Below are 18,848 nucleotides of genomic sequence, written 5' to 3'. Positions count from 1 at the left end.
TCATTTCAAGTTGCTAGATTGTTTGACCTTTCACTTAGGGTCTTGAAGTTTTTGACAATTCATTGTAATCTCATACCAGAAGCATTTGGTGTGTTTCTTCCACAGAATTGTGCTTTCATAAGTGTTGGCAGTCACTCAGTGAATGCCTCTTCTGAAATGTGATTTACAATGAATGGAAAGTTGCCATACTCAATTATAAATATAATTGTTAGTTCTTAGTTGACCCTGCTTGTAAATGGGGGTTTTTGTGAAAGAGAATGGAAAATGCAGGACAGCTATGACTATTTTTTGTGATTGCATTTATTAATAATTTGCATCAATAATAGAAATATGCAACACCTGAAAGAATTGGAAGAACACAATTTTGAGGATTGGATATAAAACAACCATTGTACTGGAAATACTGATTTTGTTCTGTAAACTACTGGCCTGGGATAACTTACTTTTAGGTGGTATGCTGTATTCAAATGAGTAATAGTCAGCTTAGCTGTCACTGAAGCCAACAAGAGGGTTCTCATCCTGTGTGCTGTGAACAGAATGCTATCTTCTAAAAATGCCAGTTGGAATAATGTGCAGTTCATTATTTCCACCAGGAGGCCGGGGAGGCGCTAAGGAATCTCATTGGTCTCATCTGACCCCTGGGTGAACAGCGTCACGGGCGATGTGTCATTCTACCCAGATCTTGTTGATCACTAACCTCATTCCCTCCCGTCTGTCATGCAATTCCACAACTAGAGCATGATTATAGAGAGATTATCATTTGCAGCGGCGTATGGAGCAAAATAGCTGTTAAAGCTGCCAGTGGTTTTGCGCAAAAATCGACTTTTTCATCATTTTGGACAGTATGTTCACAGTAGGCAAAATGTCCCTTATCGCTATGGCTCTGCCAGTGATGACCGTCCTCCTCTCCTCCTGGCAGGGTAAGTCTTGACGATGGTGGTTGGTTTTTCGAACAGGCCGCGGCACTACGCTACATTTCTGGATACAGTTTACACGTGTTGCAAGAATGTATCCATAAATTGTAGCGGTAGACTAATCCACTAGAGACATGGGGCTAATGTATCCAGATAATGCCTCGACGTACTAAGGGGTGTCCAGACATGATGCATTTTTTCGGATGTGTCACCTATACTTATTATAGACCTTAATGTATGTTTTGTGTTTTTATTTATTCAAGAATTTCCAGTGCTTGTCTCGAATGAAATGCGAAACGCACGATAGCCAAATAGTCTCACGCCTACATAGACAACTGTTATTCTGGCCTATATTTGGTCATTTTATCTCGAATAGATGTGCCGTTCATTAAGTATACATAATGTTTATTAATCACAAAATAGTCTAACCCGTATTCGAACCCAGTGATGTCAAAGCAATGAATAATTGTCAGAAGTGATCAGGGGAACATCAAATTTGAATTTGATTAGATACACGAAACCAATTGATCAATCCATCGACTGTTACATTATTCATTTAATTATATTTACAGTATATTGCACTAAATGGGGACTGACCTAATTTAAATGAACATACTTTCATATGACATGGGCTCAGATTCCTTAGTAGTTGGTTCTAGTAATGGGCATTCCGAGTATTTTCGGTGAGCCGGCCTATTTGGCTCCTTTCATGTAAAAGAGCCGTCTCATTTGGCTCCCGACGGGCTTTTCGTTCAAAATCGATCTAGGACCAAAGAAAAAATTGCAGCTCTCTAAAGTAAAGCCCCAAAAGTAGGCTACCATTGTCAGATCGTGAAATGCACGTTCGCGTATTATTTTTGTCCTGAGAAATGATTAGATCACCTGGATAATTTAGTTTTAATTTTTAAAGATCTGAAAAAAATGAGCGTGTACCAGAATGATTCGCTCTCCCCACTATTTACAGTTTCTGTAGTGAGGATTCACCCTCTTTAGATCATTGTAATTTATCTACAGGTAATCGTTGTTTTGAGCTCAAAGCAGTAGTAACTATGTAAAATGAGAGAGCCAAACGAACGGCTCTTTCACCGATGCTATTCGTTCAAAAAAGAGCTGTTAGTTCGCGAACCAACACATCCCTAGTTGATTAATCTGTAGTCCCTTAGACCAGAAGGAAATTACATTAATGAAGCAGGAACTCCCTAGTATGGGTTGGGAAGTAGTGGAGCACCTATGCAAGTGGCATAATTACCTATAACCCTTTTATTTATTTTTATTTCACCTTTATTTAACCAGGTAGGCCAGTTGAGAACAAGTTCTCATTTACAACTGTGACCTGGCTGATTACACTTGAGACTACTCAGTGGACTTAATATATTTAGTGAGACACCAAATAGCCCATTGGCTACATCTCAACACGTAATTACTGTGTAATTACACTTGGAGGTTGAAGAATGACACAGTAAAAATGTTCAGTGGTTACATGCATTAGGCTGTCCTGTAGGGCCTGACGCTATATGTCCGTCAGGTGCATTCAACTCTGACCCTACGAGATCCGGAGCCTGCTCGGTTTCTGTTCTACCCTCAAACTCAACTCTGGACCTTGAAGCCAGTTCCACTGCATTTTTTTTATTTGTTCCCCTCCAATCAGGGACTGATTTAGACCTGGTACACCAGGTGTGTGCAATTAATTATCAGGTAGAACAGAAACCCAGCAGGCTCCGTATCTCGTAGGGTCAGAGTTGAATGCACCTGACCTATGTATAGCATCGGGGCCTACAGGGCAGCCTAACGCACATAACCACTAAACATTTTTACTGTGTCATTCTTCAACCTCCAAGTGTAATTACACAGTAATTATGTGTTGAGATGGAGCCGATGGGCTGTTTGGTGTCTTACTAAATATATTAAGTCCACTGAGTAGTCTCAAGTGTAATCAGCTTTCTTTTGCCTCCGTCAGTCCACCCTTCTGAATCTGTCTTGTCTGGCTCTGTCTGTTTCTCCTTGTCGGTATCTGCAGTGGGTGCCACTGATGACTGCTTGTGGTATGTGGATAAGAATGGTACGTGGCACAACGGTATCCCCTGTCCCCCGATGACCTTCTGTTGTGGGAATTGCCACAAGCGCTACTGTTGCCTGGATGGCCTCAAGAGGATCACGGAGAGGGAGCAGAAGCGTTGCGTGCTCTTCCAGTTCAGGTGTGTGTGTGTTTGCGTGACTGGCTCACTAAATGTCAGAGTACACAGGGGTCATATTTTGCTAATTGATTACATTGCTACCCTCGGCACTATATTTCTCTCTGAGAAACCGCCCAGAAGCGGCCCTCTTCCGGGGGGCCGGAACTGATTGAATCGGCCCTGAATCGTGTGTCGGACTCGGCCCGGAGTCAAAATGAACGACTGCCCAGAATCGGCCCAAGTACATCGTTTCCGTCTAACAGAATTCAGCTGACTTTGCCAGCATCTTACCAGAATCCCCCCAGAAGTGTCCAGATGCAAATTTAAATAAATGTATATAAAATTACCAGATTTTAGTAATTTTAAATATTACTACTATACATTTTATACATAAAAATAAACCCATCCACAAAAAAAAAAAAAACATTTTGTGCCGGAGGAAACACCATACACCTGGTGACCGTGTCAGCGTGCATGCACCTAGCTCGCCACAGGAGTCTCTACAGCGTGATTGGACATGGACATCCCGGCTGGCCAAACCCTCCACTAACTCGGACAACGCTGGGCCAATTGTGCGTCGCCTCATGGGTCTCCCGGGCGCAGCCGGCACGGACCTCAAACAAGCATCTGTAGAAACGCAGTTTTGTACTGCGATGCAGTGTCTTAGACCGCTGCGCCACTCGGGAGGCTCCATCCACAAAGTTTTTAACGCTTATCAATTGCCTTGCACAAAGTATCAAAATACTACAATACTACACAGGACTCTTAAAGAATGTCTTTAAAATGTTAATTGTATTTTCTGATCACAGAAACAATGAGGATTGTGAAATTATGAAATGTTAATTAGATAAAGCAACCCATGTAATTATCCGACAGAGAGTCGCCCCGAGCCTCAAGTAATACATTTGGGCCAGATAACTCACACCGGAATCGGCCCGAGCTCAATCCCCGCGTCCTAGCCATAAGTAATACTGCCGAAGGTGGCCCAGGCTCGGGCCACATGACGTCGGCTGAGTCTGAAGCTCGACCCAGTGTGCTAGCTGGGCATGTATCAATACAGTTTAGTGGTCACTCTGTATTCCCTCTCGGAGATTGGTGTAATGTTGTGGTAAGTGATCTTGCATCTGAGAGGACACAACACTACAGATTTTTTTCACACCATAAAAAGCTTTCATCATCACTTAACACCACTGAGCACACTGGGAGCAGTAACACCCAACTGGAGATCAGGGTGGTTTCCAGTAGGGAGAAGATGTGATTTTTAAAATGTATTTAACCTTGGAGTGAAACGGAGGTACTTTTAAAAACTTGTACCCCTTTTTCGTGATATCCAAATGGTAGTTACAGTCTTGTCTCATCACAGCAACTCCCGTACAGACTCGGGAGAGGCGAGCCCGGACTCGAACCAGGATCTCTAGTGGCACAGCTACAATTGTGATGCAGTGTCTTAGACCACTGTGCCACTCTGGAGTTCTTTAACTTGTCTTTGACTCATTGTTTTTGCTTTCCGTTCGTCCTAATGAGCATGACCCAGTTTGAAAACACTGTAAAGGTGAAGCAGAAGAGTCCTCTGCACCTACTACTATACTGAACATAAATATAAACGCAACATGCAACAATTTCTACGATTTTGCTAAGTTACAGTTCATATAAGGAATTCAGTCAATTGAAAAAAATTCATGAGGCCCTATTCTATGGTTTTCGCATGACTGGGAATAAGGATATGCATCTGTTGGTCACAGATACAGATAGACAAGGCATGGATCAGAAAACCAGTCAGTATCTGGTGTGACCACCATTTGCCTCATGCGGCGCGACACATCTCCTTCGCATAGAGTTAATCTGGCTGTTGATTGTGGCCTGTGGAATGTTGTCCCACTCCTCTTCAACGGCTGTGCGAAGTTGTTTGATATTCTCGGGAACTGGAACACGCTGTCATACATGTCTATCCAGAGCATCCCAAACATGCTCAATGGGTGACATGTCTAGTGAGTATGCAGGCCATGGAATAACTAGCTTCCAGGAATTATGTACAGATCCTTGTGACATGGGGCCGTGCATTATCATGCTGAAGCATGAGGTGGTGGATGAATGGCACAACAATGGGCATCAGGATCTTGTCAAGGTATTCAAATTGCCATTGATAAAATGCAATTGTGTTCATTATCCGTAGCTTATGCCTGCCCATACCATAACCCCACTGCCACAATGGGGCACTCTGTTCACAACGATGACATCAGCAAACCGCTCGCCCACATGATGCCATACATGCGGTGTGCTGTTGTGAGACCGGTTGGACGTACTGCCAAATTTAGTAAAACAATGTCGGCTTATGGTAGAGAAATTAACATCCAGCATCCATTGGTTAACTATTTTACTATTTGCATTGACCCTTGTTGCACTAACTTTTTTGACTCATCACATATGCTGCTGCTACGGTTTATTATCTACCCTGTTACCTAGTCACTCTATTCCTAGTTATATGTACAGTTGAAGTCGGAAGTCCAACACTTAGGTTGGAGTCATTAAAACTTGTTTTTCAACCACTCCACAAATTTCTTGTTAACAAACTATAATTTTGGCAAGTCGGTGAGGACATCTACTTTGTGCATGACACAAGTCATTTTTCCAACAATTGTTTACAGACAGATTATTTCACTTATAATTCACTGTATCACAATTCCAGTGGGTCAGAAGTTTACATACACTAAGTTGACTGTGCCTTAAAACAGTTTGAAAATTCCAGAAAATGATGTCATGGGTTTAGAAGCTTTTGATAGGCCAATTGACATCATTTGGGTCAATTGGAGGTGTACCTGTGGATGTATTTCAAGGACTACCTTCAAACTCAGTGCCTCTTTGCTTGACATCTTGGGAAAATCTAAAGAAATCAGCCCAAGACCTCAGAAAAAAATTGTAGACCTCCACAAGGGAGCAGTTTCCAAACACCTGAAGGTACCACATTCATCTGTACAAACAAGAGTACGCTAGTATAAACACCATGGGACCACGCAGCCGCCATATCGCTCAGGAAGGAGACACGTTCTGTCTCCTAGAGATGAACGTACTTTGGTGTGAAAAGTGCAAATCAATCCCAGAACAACAGCAAAGGACCTTGTGAAGATGCTGGAGGAAACGGCTACAAAAGTATCTATATCCACAGTAAAACGAGTCCTATATCGACATAACCTGAAAGGCCGCTCAGCAAGGAAGAAGCCACTGCTCCAAACCGCCATAAAGAAGCCAGACTACGGTTTGCAACTGCACATGGGGACAAAGATCATACTTTTTGGAGAAATGGTCTGATGAAACAAAAATAGAACTGTTTGGCCATAATGATCATCGTTATGTTTGGAGGAAAAAGGGGGAAGCTTGCAAGCTGAAGAACACCATCCCAACCGTGAATCACAGGGGTGGCAGAATCATGTTGTTGGGGTGCTTTGCTGCAGGAGGGACTGGTGCTCTTCACAAAATAGACGGCATCATGAAGAAGGAGGATTATGTGGATATATTGAAGCAACATCTCAAGACATCAGTCAGGAAGTTGAGGCTTGGTCGCAAATGGGCCTTCCAAATGGACAATGATCCCAAGCATACTTCCAAAGTTGTGGCAAAATGGCTTAAGGACAACAAAATCAAGGTATTGGCGTGGCCATCACAAAGCCCTGACCTCAATCCTATAGAACATGTGTGGGCAGAACTGAAAAAGTGTGTGCGAGCAAGGAGGCCTACAAACCTGACTCAGTTACACCAGCTCTGTCAGAAGGAATGGGCCAAAATTCACTTAACTTATTGTGGGAAGCTTGTGGAAGGCTACCCGAAACGTTTGACCCAAGCTAAACAATTTAAAGGCAATGGTACCAAATACTAATTGAGTGTATGTAAATTTCTGACCCACTGGGAATGTGATGAAAGAAATAAAAGCTCAAATAAATCATTCTCTTCTATTATTCTGACATTTCACATTCTTAAAATAAAGTGGTGATCCTGACTGACCTAAGACAGGGAATTTTTACTAGGATTAAATGTCAGGAATTGTGAAAAACTGAGTTGAAATGTATTTGGCTAAGGTGTATGTAAACTCCCGACTTCAACTGTACATATCTACCTCAATTACCTCATACCCCTGCACATCATCTCGGTACTGGTACCCCGTACCAAGTTATCGTTACAGATTGTGTATTTATTAATTGTATTATTACATGTTATTACTTTTCTATTATTTCTCTATTTTCTTTCTCCATTGTTGGAACGGGACCTTATGTAAGCATTTCACTGTTAGCCTACACCTGTTTTTTACGAATCATGTGACAAATACAATTCATAACGCTTCTCAGTTTAAGAGTGCTGATATAGGATCAGTCACCTCTGACCATGTCGTCGTATTCATTATGATCTAAAAGGTCAAACTGATCCTAGGACAGCACCCCTATACTATGAGACGCTTTGTGAATAGCTGAGCTGAGGCAGAGATGGGACTGGATAGCAGTTTATGAACCTTGGAACTATGGGGTCACAGGGTAACTCTGTGGATGAAACAGTTGGCTAATTGCTGTATTGATACTTTTGCACTTAATGTTAGAATGAAGTAGATAATGTGTTGATATTACTCTGTGGAAGCTTTTAGAAAGAGTCTGAGGTGGTTTCCCCTCCCTTCCTCTCCTAGCCCTACCACCATCGCTGGTATTGCTTCGTCCATCCTGCTCTTCGTGGCTATCATTGCTACCATGGTGTGCTGCTTCATGTGTTCCTGCTGTTACCTTTACCAGCAACGACAGCAGCGTGGCAGGACTCCCTATGACGGTAGCATGATGGATAATTGCTAACAGAATGTGTTAATATGACAGATGATGTGTGTATACAATGTGGTGTTTTTCGCAAAATTGTCATTTGGAATTGCAGTTGGAAAGGGTTTGAAGTCTGCCTGCTTTTGAATGTTATTATGTCAGACGGAGTTATACTGTCAAAAGAATTTGGGACTTATACAAGGCGAAAATTGGGGTGGGGGGGTTCATTGAATTAGTGCGATCATCACAGTATACCGTATTCCTATATTGACTCAATGATATGCTTCAACCTCAGCCCAGCACATCCCAATGGCCAGCTACCCTGTGGAGCCCATGTATGACGCTTACGGCAAGCCGCTGGTGATGGGACATCCTGATTATCAGCACCCTGGTTACCCAATGGCACCTCAGTATTCTGGCATGCCCCAGCCATACCCCATGATGCAACCCGGGCCGTTCCCACCGTACCCCATGGCAGACCCTGGCTACCCTCAGGGAGGTAAGAGGACAACCTGAAACACCTTTATGATTGGGGCGGCAGGGTAGCCTAGTGGTTAGAGCGTTGGACTAGTAACCAGAAGGTTGCAAGTTCAAACCCCCGAGCTGACAAGGTACAAATTTGTCGTTCTGCCCCTGAACAGGCAGTTAACCCACTGTTCCTAGGCCGTCATTGAAAATAAGAATTTGTTCTTAACTGACTTGCCTAGTTAAATAAAGGTAAAATAAATAAAAAACTACTGATTGATGTGATTTGTAGACGAATGCCATATCAGTGTCTGAAGAGTAAACACAAAAAGCTTTTACTGTTGTGTGTTGCAGCACCCCCTCCTTACTCCCCGCCACAGTACACTCCCCACCCCGGTCACTGATGGGATGAAAGCAAGTACTGTACATGGAGAGGAGAAACAAACTAAGCACTGCGTCAAGAAGAGAAGGCGACCACAAGAAGGCAACCATGGCTCCGGCTCTCCTAGCGGTTGCCTCGTGAAAGATAACCAGAGGCACTTTATTGTCCTTTATTTTCTACGTCCTTTAAAGGAACAGGAGCATATGCTGAGTTGGGGGTTCTCCTGTCTGTTCTGGCACTGAACTTGATTCCTCCTGACAGTCTAATGTGGAAAATGTCACACCATTCCAAAGTGAGGTTAACCCACCTGCATCCTTCATCCGTGCACTTACTCTGACATCTATCCCTCGCAATTAGCGTAACCCAAGATGGCGTTTTTCAAGGTCACATGCTTTGTTTGACATGAATTCTCTGCTTAAGACATTTGACTTGAGGAATGGTGAACGCCTGTTTCTCACATGTTTGCTTGGCTTTAATCCGGTAGTGGACAGAGCGAGGGTCATACCTGCAGATAACAGGGTGTGCATGAGAGCTGGTTGACTCTTATCTGTTGTATTAAAGTCAGAATGCTCAGAATAGTTGACTGCTCCTCTCGCTCTGTCGGACCCCTTTTAGTCAGCTCTCTGTGGGGATTTCTTTGTTAACTCATGCTCAGCTTATCTTCTGTAATAGATTAACATTTACTTTATGTATATTAGAACGTCAGTTAGACAGTACATGTTCTGCTACATACCAATTTGTCATGGTATTCAAGTTGTCAGAAATACGTTTATTTATTAGTGGAATCTGTGTGAATGTTAATTTTCAGTAATATATCCAGCCAATATTTAACTTAAATAACACATCTGAGCCTCGTGTCAATGTGAATTCAAGGAACTGTTTCAAGACATATTTTGTTGACAATATTTGAACATGTCTTATAATTGTTGTAACAGACACAACTTTTTTTTTTTAATGTTTGACCATGAAATGCTTCGAGCATTTCCTCACACTGCCTTATTTTTGGCTATGATCTTTTTCTCTGAGCCATTGTTGTGCCCCTTGTAGGATGTTTGAACTGTACAGTAGAGCCTGACGTGTTGAGCATGTTGTACAGTTTACTATTAGTAACCACTGAAGGGCTCGTCCCAGGTCAAATGTGTCGGATCAGGTGACATTCTATTTTACCCACCCTGAGATTCTTAACAGATTTTTCTATGGAATCATTTTGAGAGTTTTAGCATATTTGTTCAGAGAGGAATGATGAAGCAAACGTGCAATAGATATACAGATTCTTCTTGGCCAGCCCGTGTTTAAACGTGTCAATGTAAAACAGTGACATACTCTTATTCATAAACCCTAATGATATTTTATTATTTGAATTGGATTACTGTAATATTTATTGTCAACATGTAAAGTGAACATGTTGTGGGTTGAGAACGTTTGAACTGTTTAGAATTTCTGCATACAGTTGACCTAGAATGTGATCAGGTCTTCACCTAAGTCTTACTAATAGATCAAGTTTACCCTGATTTTAAACAAATAACACATAAACAATTGAACCCTTTAATTTCTTTATTGAGAAAATTGATCCAACATTACATTTCTTCGTTGGAAAAAGTATGTGAACCTCTTAGATTAATCATCTTAATTAAGTGTATTAAAGTAGTCAAAAGTGTAGTATTCGGTCCCATATTCCTAGCATGCAGTGACTACATCAAGTTTGTGACTTTATAAACTCCTGGGATGCATTTGCAGTTTGTTTTGAAAGTGTTTTGGTTTATGTTTTGCCCAACAGAAACGTGACAGCTTGTCTTTTTGGAGTCACTTTTATTTTAGGTAAGAATATAGAGCATGTTTTTGAACGTTTCCACATTCATGTGGATGCTACCGCCATGGTGGATAATCATGAATAGATCATGAATGATGTTAAGTGAGAAGGTTACAAACGTCTTATCTACTCAATTAAAAATACAATTACTCCAGTCATCATTCCCCATTCGGTTACTATTGGGAAGAACATCATCCAAAACCCGACAAAAACAAACTGCAAATGCATCCAGAGTTTTTGTAGAGTCACAAGCTTGATGTAGTCATTACATGCTAGGAATAGGGGGACAAAATACTATACTTTTGACTACTTTAATACACTTAATGCAGATGATTAATCTAGAGGTTCACATACTTTTCCTAACAAAGAAATTGAATCAATTGTCTCAGTAAAGAAATGTAAATGTACAATTGTTTTTGTATTATTTGATTAAACATGTTCACATCTATTATGACATTTTAGGTAAAAATGTAAGCAGAAATAGAAAAAAATCACAAGTTCACAAGCACATAATTGAAAAAAACTTTCTAAATTTTGAATGCAATTCTTTTTTTGTTGTACATTTTAGCAGAGCGTAAATCGCATCTGTTACTAGTAGAACAGTTCCCAGCTCTTACTTGTTGGTTGTCTGTTGTTTAATGGATGGTAAGACATTGTAATACAATAAGTGCTATGTTTTTTTTCTTTCGAATAACATAAATTATAACTTTGAAATGTAAAATCCAGCAGACTACTGTCGTGTATTGCATGGTGCGCTTTCAAATAGTTTACAAACAAACAACCCTTTTGATGTGTCGCCTTGAAATCAATGATATCATTACTGTGAGTGTGTGGAACTTTAGTTTATTAGGAGAAGTTTGGGTGATGACGCCCTCTTAGAGGTGGATTCTGAATCTAGTTGGAAGGCAGAAAAGTAAGTATTGGCTTTCAAACCCAGTCAATTTATAACTGAATGAATCAAATTGCGGAGGCTATGACAGTAATGCAATTTTACTACAGCATTTTGACCACTAGATGTCCTTAAAATTGATACTTTGCAGCCAAGTGAAAAATCTGTTTTACATTAAAAAATATATTTGTGAACTATGTCCTATGAACACGATGTTGCACTTTGTTGTAACAATTTTCTCACGTATTTTGTAGTCATTAGCTTGTTATTAGTTATTAGCTCATTCAACTATGTCATAAAACACCTCAATAGAATAGACACCTCTTCAAAGCCTACAAATTCAACTTTCATTGTTTAAAAAATATTTATAATTGTCTGTGTTCATTGAACACCAAACCCTCTTGGAACTAATGCTGTAATCATGAAAGAGGAAGTAGCACTGTGTTATACCATGCTTTGGCATTTCTCATAAACTCAGCCCTTCCCATTGCCTTTAAAGGACTATGTACCCTGCACTAAATATGGACATGCAGTTTCAAAGGATTTCAAAGAATGTCCCAGCCTTTCAGACCAACTTTCATAATAGACTAACACACTCCATACTGGTACCCTGACTGCAAGCCCAGTCTCAAGTCCTCCCTCTTAGCACCAGGATTGAGGCCTCTGCTGGCTTCTCAGTGAGACGGACACCACCTTCGGCCCATGGGGAGATTCTGCAGGCTCCTACACTAGGAAAGCACACTTTTCTAAAGGAGACACCGTACAGCTTGTAGGCTACGAAGTCTTTTCATCTGTTCTGCTGTGAGAGTGTTTTCTTCTCCAGCCAGAGGCGACCATGTCCAGGAGGAAGGTGAGGGGACTGACGCGGACAGGGCGGCAGGTGAGCGAGGACCCTGACCTGGATGTCCTTTTGTCCAACCTGTCCCCTGAGCAGATTGAGGAGCTGGAGAAGGAGGTATTGGTGGCCCCCAACCTGGATCCCAATGAGGAAAGAGCCACAGAGCAGCCTGCCACTAACACTGTCCGGGACCGGGATGCTAAGCTGGACAGCCGGGAGTGTCCAGGGAAGCTCAGCCAAAAGGAACAGTCTATTGAGGTATGATTACTAAACGTCGAGTCATACAGTGGAACTCCCCCACAGTTCATGTTTATTATGTGTGAGACAGAGTTGGCCTGAAGTCCACCTTGTGAGATGTTTTACTGACACAATCTGTCACCTTAATTGTTTATCCTATGTTTTTCTACCCGGTTGATCCCTTACCTGCCTCTTTTGCTAGGGTATGTTTAATCTCAGGGATACTGACAAAACTGATAGTGGTGGAAGTTAATCACATCCTCTCAGACAGACATCCGCTCCACCCGTTTCACTTATTTACTCTTATACGGTAACAAGCCTCAGTCTGGTCAATAGGACTGGCTGTTGGAAACCAGATAAACATATTACAATTCAAAAATGTCTGAAAGATAGTTCATTTACGTTCCTGTTCCTTAAACGGGTATTTTAATGATACTTCTGAAATATTCCCCTGCCAACTGGATGTTCCAGCAGTTCACAAACGGTGCTCCGCTGCTGTTCGTTCCTATGGCAGGAAAGAAAACACTCATGTATACCTTTCACATTCTTCGCACAAGTCCCCTTTGGTAAACAGAGAAAATGCTTAAAGATGCAGCCATCAAAGCAATCTTGTGCACAGTGTCGCCTGATTTTGCTGTCGCTTTGTAGTTTATAGGTCAACGATGAGTTTGAGTTTGTTTTTAGTGGACAGCTTTTTTGACGCAGGGCCCCGCCGGGTAGGGAAAAACAGAGCCAGGGGATAACTGTTGGACGTGTATAGAGAAGAGCACTTCAAATGATGGATCCGGGGCCCTGTGGAGCTCCTTAATCCCGGCATGATGGAATTCCTTGGTTGATTGCTCCTGTGCTGCTCAATGCCTTTTAAGGAAACATCTGCCAGGGCTGCAGCCTCGAGCAAACCAAACAGATGGAGCAAGGCTCACAACTCAAACACTCAGAGTAGCTGCTCCGCAAATGCATTTCTGCACTACTAACAGACTCCCCCCGTGCACACTGTAAACACGCGGTGTCTAACGTCAAGTTTACATTACACGCTGCGGTCTTATGTCATGGCTTATGTCGTACTGTCCTCTCCATGCCTACAAGTTACGCTTCACACATAGACAAGTTGAGCACAAACAAAGACTCGTTTGAATACCTGATATTTCTCGAGAACATGAATGAACTAATGCATGTTTTTGTGTAAATCGTTAGAAACAGCAAAGGCAAGGTTAGGTCATCATGGACACAAACTGATTTGTAGCTGGTGGACAGGCATATGATTAGTCATGTTGATAGGGCTGTTGGTGGTCATGCAGTGATGACCATAACAGGCAAGGCACATTACGACTGAGAACACATCACTCTAACTGGATTTGACAGTAGAAAACGATTAGATTCTTGTGTAGATTATTGAAAGTCATGTAAGTGTATGCTTTTCCGATTCGTGGAAACGTCCCTATGTCATGTTTCTTCTCCTGCAGGCGGAACCCAAGAAGGAGAGCCGGAAACAAGAGTACCTGAGGAAGATGGGCCTGAGTCAGGAGGGGAAAGAAGGAAGGGGGATCAGAAGGCAATCAAGTATCACAACAGAACGAGTGAACAAGATGGAGGAGAGAAATGACAAAAGACCAGACCGCACTAAAGAGGACAGGGTCAGCCTGTCCAATAGATATAGGACAGAGGAGAACAAAGAAGTGAAAGAGACCTCTAGAGAAAGATTCAGGAGAGAAGAGAGGAAGGACGCTGAAGTGAACGACACAACTGGAGACAGATCCAGGAGAGAGGAAAATAATGACAGCGATGTAAAGGATACAACTCGAGAAAAATACAGGAGAGGGGAGAAGAGGGACGGTGATGTTAAAGAAACGTCTAGAGACAGATTCGGGAGACAGGAGAGTCGAGACAGTTTAGAGAAAGGGGATGCCAAGGAAAGGGAGAGGAACGAGGACAACAAGCTTATGGAGAAAAGAGACAAGAGGTTGAGCACCAGTAATAAGACAAAGGAAATGATCTCCAAGTTACAAGAGAAGAAAGAAAACGAGGCGATCAAGGGGAAAGAGAGAAAAGAGGATATGAAAAAAAGAGATGAGAACAAGACAAGGGGACTTGTGTCAAAGTTTGTGGAGAAGCAAAGTCGGGTTGAAGCGAGTCAAACAGACGATAAAAAAAACAGAGTGGAAGAGAAGGACAAGCCAGGGAAGGACAAGTCTGACTCGAAACTTGAGAGACAACAGTCGCCAGCCGAGAAGGAGAGCGGAAGTGAGAAGCAAGAGGAGAAGGAAGATCCCAAGGAGAAAGCGAAAGAAGACGGTAAGGAGAATAAGAAAGATGTGGGGTTAAAGCGTAAGGAAAGTATAAAAGAGAAAGACAGGAGGAGTATTAGAGACAAGGAAAGAGAAGAGAAAAGGGAAACCGAGGAGAAAAGGGGAAAAGATGCAAACGAAGGACTAAAATCCAGCAAGGGTGAGGAACAGCGTGGGAACTGTGTGACGAACAAGAGCACACCGAGTAAGACCAAAGTAGAGGAGGAAGAAGATGAGGACTCCAGCATGTTCAGTGACCTCATAGAGCAAGTTTGCAGCAACGACCCCACCATGACAGAGCTCAACGTGAACAACTCGGAGGTCATCAAGGCTAAAACACTCATCCAGTTTGCAGAGGCCTTGAATAAAAACACCCACATTAAGACTTTTGCCCTGGCCAACTGCCGTGCTGATGACCACGTGGCCTACGCCATTGCGGGCACCTTACGCACCAATACGTCTATCACAAGCATCAACCTGGATTCCAACCTTCTCACCCCCAAGGGTATAATGGCCCTGATCCAGGCCTTGCAGAAAAACACTACACTCACCGAGCTGCGCTTCCACAACCAGAGACACATCTGCGGAGGCAAGACAGAGATGGAGATGACCAAGATACTGAAAGACAACACCACCCTCCTGAAGCTGGGCTACGGCTTTGAGCTAGCCGGCCCACGCATGACCATGACCAACATCCTGAGCCGCAACATGGACAAGCAGCGACAGCGGCGCCTACAGGAGCAGAAGCTGGCCCAGGCCAACGGTGAGAAGAAAGGGATGCTGGAGGTGCCCAAGACTGCTGGGGGATTCCTCAGGGTTTCCCCCAAGTCTTCCCCTAAACCCTCTCCACACCCCTCACCAATACCCTCCCCAAAGTTGACTCAAAAAAGAGGACCAGGAGGGGCCCCTCCTCCACCCCCTCCTCCTGGGGGCCCACCCCCACCTCCACCCCCCATGCTGGACATAGACTCCCTGCGAAACTCCCTGACGCCCGCATCACAGAGGAAGATGGATGATAAGGCCAACAAAGCCGGTGGTACGAACTCTAGGGACCAACTCCTGGACTCCATTAGGAATACCAATATGAAGAAACTGAAGAAGGTAAGATGGGGCAAAGATCCATTGCTGATAGACATTGAAAGAGTTAGGGTTGGCAGGGATGCTCAGTCACAGATTGTAACACATTTATACGTAACTTCAGAAAGTAGTCACACAACCCTTGACTTTTTCCACATTTTGTTGTGTTACAGCCTGAATTTAAAATGGATTACATTTAGATTTTGTGTCACTGATCTACACACAATACCCCATAATGTCAAAGTGGAATTTTGTTTGTAGAAATGTTTTAGAAATTAATAAAAAATGTAAAGCTGAAATGTCTTGAGTCAATAAGTGTTCAACCCCTCTGTTATGGCATGCCTAAATATGTTTAGGAGTAAAGATGTGCTTACCAAATTGCATAATAAGTTGCATGGACTCATTCCGTGTTCAATAATAGTGTTTAACATGATTTTTGAATAACTACCCCATCTCTGTATCCCACATATACAGTTATCTGTAAGATCCCTCAATCGAGTAGTGATGTTCAAGCACAGATTCAACCACAAAGACTAGGGAGTTTTTTTCAATGCCTCACGAACAAGGGCGCTGATTGGTAGATGTGTAAATAATTCTAAAGCAGATGCTGAATATCTCTTTGAGCAAAGTTATTAATTAGGATTTGGATGGTGCATCAATACATTCAGTCACTACAAATATACAGGCATCCTTCCTAACTCAGTTGCCGTATAGGAAGATAACTGCTCAAGGATTTCACCATGAGGCCAATGGTGATTTTAAAACAGTTACAGAGTTGAATGGTTGTGTAATGAGAAAACTGAGGATTGGATCAACAACAACGTAGTTACTCCACAATACTAACCTAAATGACAGAGTGAAAAGAAGGAAGCATGTACAGGATAAAAATATTCCAAAACATGCATCCCGTTTGCAACAAAGCACTTAAGTAATTCTGCAAAAAATATGGCAAAGAAGTTACATTTTTGTCCTGATTACAAAGTGTTATGTTTGGGGCGAATCCAACACAACACATCACTGAGTATGACTCTTAATATTGTCAAGCATGGTGGTGGTTGCATCATGTTATGGGTATGCTTGCCATCGGCAAGGACTTGGGAGTTGTGGGGGAAAAATAAACAGAATACAGTTATAAGCACATGCAAAATCTTAGAGAAAATCCTGGTTCAGTCTGCTTTCCAACAGACACTGGGAGAATAATTCATACTTCAGCAGAACAATAACCTAAAACACAAGGCCAAAGCTACACTGGCGTTGCTTACCAAGACGACATTGAATGTTCTTGAGTGGTCTAGTTACAGTTTTGACTTAAATTTGCTTTGAAAATCTATGGCAAGACTTGACAATGGCTGTCTATTAATGATCAACAATCAATTTGACAGAGCTTGAAGAATGTTTTAAATAATAAATGTCAAATATTGTACAATCCAGGTGTGCAAAGCTCTTAGACTTACCGAAAAAAAGACTCACTGGTGTAATCGCCGCCAAAGGTGCTTCTACAAACTATTGACTCAGGGGTGTAAATACTTATGTATATTAGTTCCATTTTCAATAAATTTGCTAAAATATTTGAAAACATGTTTTCCCTTTGTCAGTATGGGATATTGTGTGTAGATGGGTGAGAAAGAAATCTGTTTAATCCATTTTGAATTCTGGCTGTAACACAACAAAATGTGGAATAAGTCAAGGGGTACGAATACTTTCTGAAGGCACTGTATGTGCATACAGTATCCATACACTCTCCCCTCTCTTCCTACAGGTTGCGGTACCAAAACTGTTGCAGTAATCCCCTGGAATGGAGAGTGAAAGCCAAGGAAGAGGAAGGACACAGATCTCACGGGGGATCGAAACTCCAACACATCCCACGCACAGACTGACACCCAGTCTTACCACTGTGCTGCGGGATGGTTAAGGCAGGCAAGCAGAGAGTGAAAATGGAGATTTCTATTGGATGTACAGCCTTCACTGTGCCACGAGTTCTCTCCTCAAACTTAACACTGGACCGCAGGGACCCCGTGGAGGGAGAAGAGGGCAGAGTTTTGCAGCAGGACGTGCCCTGGGGTCCTAGTTGTCTGCCTTTGTCTGTGTTGATGCTTTGCCTGTCATTTGCACTAGATTATGAAGCAGTTCATACGGTGACAAAAGCATGTAAGATGTGGGGGCGTGTAAAATTCTATGAAAAAAAAATATACAAAACTACTTTAACATTCATTGAAATATTGGATGGTAATTTGACATTTTATTTGTTTGTGGAGGGAATCACTTGGAATTTTGCCCAAACTGCTGATTCTCCATGGCATATTATCAGGGAATTCAAATGGGGTTCGATTTCAGCAATTCACAGGGGGAGAAAGGGTGGTTTGTAATGTGTGTCATTGCCAAATCTCAAGACTGACATCTCAGGCAAAGTTTTACACATAAAAAGCAACCTAGAATCCCAGTCTTCTTAGAAAGACTCAGGAAGGAAGTAAAGTTTTGGGGGGATTTAAGTATGGTCAACCTTTAAGTACTAACAAAGTTATACAACAACGTTTAGTAATAACAATGCTATTTATAAATATATTTTCATACATTTTGCTCAAAATAATGATTCTAACATAGAAAGAAATGAGAATGTCAAAAGCAAAGAAAACAAATCACAGAATACTATTTACAGCGACAACAATGAAAACATATTCCAGGCTAGATGTCTTACTACAAGTCAAGTCTTACGACTAAAGATTTTAAAACAGTTTATTTTATTACCATGGCAGAGCAAAATGAATGTCTCTTTCAGTGTGATGATATTGTACAGAGCGGTTTGCCACTCTAAAAGTGACTATTGACTATTGTATCCATAATGTGGTTTATGTTTCATTTTGGACTTCAATTAATATGTTACAGAGCCTATAAAAAATGTACTGGTATGTTTGCAATTAAAAGTGTAATATAATACACTTTATTATAATAACTTCACAATCAAGTACATCTTCAATTTTTTTTTACATGAA

General features: G+C 41.9%; 2 protein-coding genes across 2 annotated transcripts; both read left to right on the top strand.

Moving 5' to 3' along the window:
• Positions 1-682: 682 nt before the first annotated feature.
• Positions 683-11,257, top strand: LOC115136079 (protein shisa-4-like). The gene is made up of 5 exons (XM_029671484.2): positions 683-920; positions 2,932-3,109; positions 7,755-7,891; positions 8,171-8,374; positions 8,695-11,257. Exons 1-5 carry the CDS (start codon positions 845-847, stop codon positions 8,742-8,744), a joined length of 645 nt encoding a protein of 214 aa, XP_029527344.1. The 5' UTR covers positions 683-844; the 3' UTR covers positions 8,745-11,257.
• Positions 11,258-11,999: 742 nt separating this feature from the next.
• LOC115136073 (leiomodin-1-like) lies at positions 12,000-18,848 on the top strand. The gene is made up of 3 exons (XM_029671472.2): positions 12,000-12,517; positions 13,960-15,882; positions 17,618-18,848. The coding sequence occupies exons 1-3, from the start codon at positions 12,257-12,259 to the stop codon at positions 17,642-17,644; spliced, it is 2,211 nt and encodes a 736-aa protein (XP_029527332.2). The 5' UTR covers positions 12,000-12,256; the 3' UTR covers positions 17,645-18,848.

Source organism: Oncorhynchus nerka, linkage group LG2 (assembly GCF_034236695.1).
Source record: "Oncorhynchus nerka isolate Pitt River linkage group LG2, Oner_Uvic_2.0, whole genome shotgun sequence".
NCBI lineage: Eukaryota > Metazoa > Chordata > Actinopteri > Salmoniformes > Salmonidae > Oncorhynchus > Oncorhynchus nerka.
The sequence above is the reverse complement of the archived record's forward strand: the minus strand, read 5'-3'. Positions and strand labels throughout refer to the sequence as shown.

Coding starts and splice junctions, on each gene's coding strand:
- LOC115136079 (XM_029671484.2), top strand. CDS start 845: ATGTTCACAGTAGGCAAAATGTCCCTTATCGCTATGGCTCTGCCAGTG. Junction 921..2,931: donor CCTCCTCTCCTCCTGGCAGG/GTAAGTCTTGAC, acceptor CGGTATCTGCAG/TGGGTGCCACTGATGACTGC. Junction 3,110..7,754: donor TGCGTGCTCTTCCAGTTCAG/GTGTGTGTGTGT, acceptor TTCCTCTCCTAG/CCCTACCACCATCGCTGGTA.
- LOC115136073 (XM_029671472.2), top strand. CDS start 12,257: ATGTCCAGGAGGAAGGTGAGGGGACTGACGCGGACAGGGCGGCAGGTG. Junction 12,518..13,959: donor AAAAGGAACAGTCTATTGAG/GTATGATTACTA, acceptor CTTCTCCTGCAG/GCGGAACCCAAGAAGGAGAG. Junction 15,883..17,617: donor ATATGAAGAAACTGAAGAAG/GTAAGATGGGGC, acceptor CTCTTCCTACAG/GTTGCGGTACCAAAACTGTT.